At 39.4% G+C, this 4,576-nt stretch overlaps 1 protein-coding gene across 1 annotated transcript; it reads right to left on the bottom strand.

Moving 5' to 3' along the window:
* Positions 1 to 3,208: 3,208 nt before the first annotated feature.
* Positions 3,209 to 4,201, bottom strand: OR6P1 (olfactory receptor family 6 subfamily P member 1). Its single transcript, XM_065943629.1, has one exon. The coding sequence runs from the start codon at positions 4,199 to 4,201 to the stop codon at positions 3,209 to 3,211; it is 993 nt and encodes a 330-aa protein (XP_065799701.1).
* Between the last annotated feature and the right edge of the window lie 375 nt (positions 4,202 to 4,576).

Raw genomic sequence — 4,576 nt, 5'->3', positions numbered from 1 at the left:
GCAGTCAATCTGCCCATCTCCATTTGAACAAGTGAATGTGACGCATGGTTAGTATTTAGAACAGGCACATCTGTTAGAAAGCATATAATCAAATTGTTAATGAAAATAAACATGAGGGCTTAGCATTCATTTTTTCCAATTTTTATTTTTGAGAAATAATTGACATATATCAGGGGCTTAACATTAACTGAGTGCTCACTGTGAGCTATTCATAAGCCAGACCTTCTTAGGCTTTACCAAACAATCAAACTCACACACTACAAAAGGTCACACTGGCAACAATTTTACTTGGAGAACTGTAGGATAAAAACACAGCATGGTAGCATGACAGATTGAGGGATTTCTCTTATGTGGAAGGAGTGCTGAAAGCAGATGAGGGGCTAATCTGGATGCAAAGTCATAGCACAGGTGTGAGGACATGTGATTCACACAAAGCGGTGCTTGAGCCAGCTTGGCTTTACTCCTCAAGGCGCACAAGAGCCAATATCTCTTACAATAGCTTCCTGGGCAACCAGAGTTTCCTGCGAAAGACATGCCAAGTTATAAAAATTGTTGCTGTTCAGTCACTCAGTCGTATCTGACTCTTTGCAGCCCCATGGAATGCAGCACGCCAGGCTTCCCTGTACTTCATCATCTCCCAGAACTTGCTCAAACTCATGTTCATTGAGTCAGTGATGCCATCCAATCATCCTCTGTCATCCCTTTCTCCTCCTGTCTTCAATCTTTCTCAGCATCATGAAGCTCTGACCACTGAATATTTATAATACTCCCAGTCCAGAAGACTTTATCTGATCAAGAGATAGTTGGCTCATAAGCAATGTTTCTTAGCAATATTTAGCAAGCTTCCAACAGACTAGAACTATAAAGTAAACCCAAAGTGAATCATTTCACAACATATATAGTCAATATAGTGTTAGTTGCTCAGTCATGCCCAAGTCTTTGTCCATGGAGTTTTCCAGGCAAAAATATTGGAGTGAGTAGCCATTCCCTTCTCCAGTGGATCTTACTGACCCAGGGATTGAACCTGGGTCTCCTGCATTGCAGGCAGATTGTTCACTATCTGAGCCACCAGGGAAACACTTCACAATACATATATGTATAACAAATCATCACATGGAATACTTTAAATATCTTATATATATATATTTTCAATTCTATTATCAATAAAGCTGCAGAAGAAAGAAAATAATCCAAGGTAAAATTTATCTACAAACAGAAAAGATTTTGTAATCCTACTGTCATATACAATTAATTTAATATTCACAACATGCACATGAGGTGGATGCATAACTTGCATTATGAGGGACATGTTAAGGGTAAAACCAGAATGATTCCAAATTTCTTGGCTCTAGGGGTAAAATCCTTAACCATAAAATTATGCTTTCCATAAATGTATGAAACAAACAAAAGGATAATGTAATGAATGTAAGGTAAATTAAGCCAATCTCAAAGATGTTTTTTAATTCTTTTGTATTTTTTAAAAATTTTGATTTGGTCCAACTTATCTATTGTTTTATTGCTTGCTCTTTTGGTGTCATATGTAAGAATCCATTGTCTATGCCCAAAGTCAAAGATTTGCTTCCATGTGTGTGTGTTTTTTGTTTGTTTTGTTTGTTTTACTATGCCATATTTCCCAGCAAGGGATCTAACCCACAACCCTTGCACTGGCAGCCCAGTGTCTTAAAAACTGGACTACAGGGGAAGTCCCTCAAGGATGTTTCTTCAAAAGGCTATTCAGAAACTTAATGGAAGCAAATCTGCTTATACTTTTAAATGTCAGATTTATTATTTTGGGGTTATGTTACTTTAGATGTTAGAAAACCTAAAATGATTATTGATCAAGCAGTTTTTTTTTAATGGACAATTATCTTATTTTCCAAAGCCCAGTTCAGAATAAGCAAGTGTCCACTGAGAGACAATTTCTGTTTATGAGTATTTGTTCAATAGCATTTTTTGTTCTTTTACATATCCCACTCAAAGAAACATTGATTTCAGTTCTACTGTGTAGAAATTAGCCTGGAACTGGAATTACTTTCTAAGTAATTCAAGCTAGTTTCCAAAAGTAAAGAGAACTTAGAAGAATGTCTACCATTCTGGTTTTGAACCAGAAGCATACCACTCACTGCAGAGATGTCGCTTGTTCCCCAATCTTGCCTCTTTATTAAGACATTTTCTGTTCCTGTAGTCATTTGCCTCAGTGGCAAAATGTAAAATATCTGGCAGCTGGTATAATTCAGGCAGCAGCTAGTTGAAACAGAAGTTGGCCATGGTGCTGGGGAAGATTCAGAGGCCAAGTTACATAAAAGTTCTCTAATGTGTTTGATCTACTACCTAACCACTCATTAGGTCAATAAGCTGTGCATCACTCTTCAAATAACTTGAAGGAGATACAGATGACTATTTATCCATATTAATTGTTGCACACATGGCTGAATACCAGTGCTGCATTTTCTTCCTCCTTTGACTTGCAGTGAGTATACGACTTCTAGAGATAAGGACTATGCATTAGGTAACATTAGTTTCAGTTTGGGAGGTTTAATTGTACTTTTGTGATTCTCACAGAATTAGGATCTGAGAATTTGAATCCTTGAAACTGTTACAACAATTTCTACATCATTTTGTCTTGACATACACATCAGCAAGTCCCTTTTATTACCTGTTTTCTCACTCGCAAAATATTAGCCTTGGTCTAGAGCAAAGAGTCTCAAACTGGCTGTGAAATAAGAGTTTTTATAAAGTTGAAAATGATGCATGTCAGGGTTGCAAACAAGGCATGTGTGCTAAGTAATTTCAGCTGTGTCCAGCTCTTTGAGACCCCATGGACTGTAGCACACTAGGCTCATCTGGCCATTGGATTTTCAAGGCAAGAACACTGGAGTGGGTTGCATGGTCTCCTCCAGAGCATCTTACCTACCCAGGGATCAAACCCATGTCTCCTGCACAGGCAGGTGGGTTCTTTACCACTAGACAAACAATGCATACTCTATCAGATTCTCCATAAATTTTTCTGGGAATGTGCATTTTAACAACCCCCCAGAGATTCTTATATAACCATTTCAATATTAGTTTGGAAACTCTTGTATAAGATCAATGATTCACAATTTTTTGTTTGTATCAAAAAGTTTCCTGACACTATTTAAAGAAGCAGTGTGCTAACTGATATTTTGGTCCTGTTAAGCCTATTTTATGATTCTTTGATATGTCACTATTAGGATACTGTTCCTTTTTTGTCCGGTTTTATTGCACACCAATCTGGGATATCCTTGGAACAGGGGCACCTAGCCAGCACTGTCTTTCTGAGGGCATCCTTTACTTCCTGGTTCCTCAGGCAGTAAATGGCTGGGTTGAGAAATGGTACAATGACAGTATAGAGCACAGAGACGACCTTGCTGTGGTTGAAGGTGTACATGGCCCGGGGCCGGGCATAGGTAAAAAGAGTGGAGGAGTAGTAGATAACAACCACTGCCAGGTGAGAGGCGCATGTGGAAAAGGCTTTGTGACGTCCCTGGGCAGTAGGAATCCTCAGGATGGTGGCGATTATGGCAGCATATGATGAAACCACAGCCAATAGAGGGAGCAGAATCATCACCAGGGCCAAGAGGAAGTCTACTAGTTCTGCTTGTTCCTTGTTAGAGCAGGTGAGGTTAAGAAGTGGAGAGATGTCACAGAAAAAGTGGTTGATGATATTGGATCCACAGTATGACAATCTGGAAATGAAAAGAAGCTTCATCATGGAGCTGAAGAAGCCACTACCCCAAGAGAAAGCAGCAAGGCGAGTGGCCATACTGAAGGGCATGAGACTAGGATAATGGAGAGGTTCACAGATGGCCAGGTAGCGGTCATAGGCCATGACTGCCAACAGGACACATTCAGTGCAGGCTAAGGCAATGAAGAAATAGAGTTGGGTCATACAACCTACATAGGAGACTCTATGCTCCTGGGTAAGAAATGCCCCCAAGAGTCGGGGAACAGTGACATTGATATACCATAGCTCCAGGAAGGAGAGATGGCCAAGGAAAAAGTACATTGGGCGATGAAGGCTTGGAGTGAGCCAGATGGTGGAAACAATGAGTGCATTCTCCAACAATGTCAACAAAAAAATTGCAAGGAAGAGTGCAAAGAGGAGCAGTTGAAGGGGTGGGGAGGTAGGGAAGCCCACCAAAACAAACTCTACTATGTAGTCTCCACTCAAATTTCTCATGATCTCTGTCCACTTGATTGCCTGAAAAAGTAACAGGAAGAGCAAGATGTTGAAAGACAAATAGACCAAACTGCTGATTTCCCCAGATTACAACCTTCTGAAGATACTCAACAGTATATTATCAATTATTGCTACAACATTTTGTTCCATCCCTTTCCTGTATCACCTCCAACCTCCAGGGAAAAACTCTTAGACTTGAGGATTGTACTCAATAATTTAGCAATTATAACTACACGGGGTATTTGATAAATGTTTGGTGAGTGGTTTTAAAACAAGTCTTAGTATATCTGTATCTATTTTCTTACTTATCATGTGTTCTTTTTTACTTTCCACGAACTCCTAACCCTCATACAATCTTTACTCAATACTTGTTTA

This window comes from Muntiacus reevesi, chromosome 1 (assembly GCF_963930625.1).
Source record: "Muntiacus reevesi chromosome 1, mMunRee1.1, whole genome shotgun sequence".
In the NCBI taxonomy this organism is placed as follows: Eukaryota; Metazoa; Chordata; class Mammalia; order Artiodactyla; family Cervidae; genus Muntiacus; species Muntiacus reevesi.
Note: the sequence above shows the minus strand (reverse complement) of the source record. Positions and strands in the feature narration are given on the sequence as shown.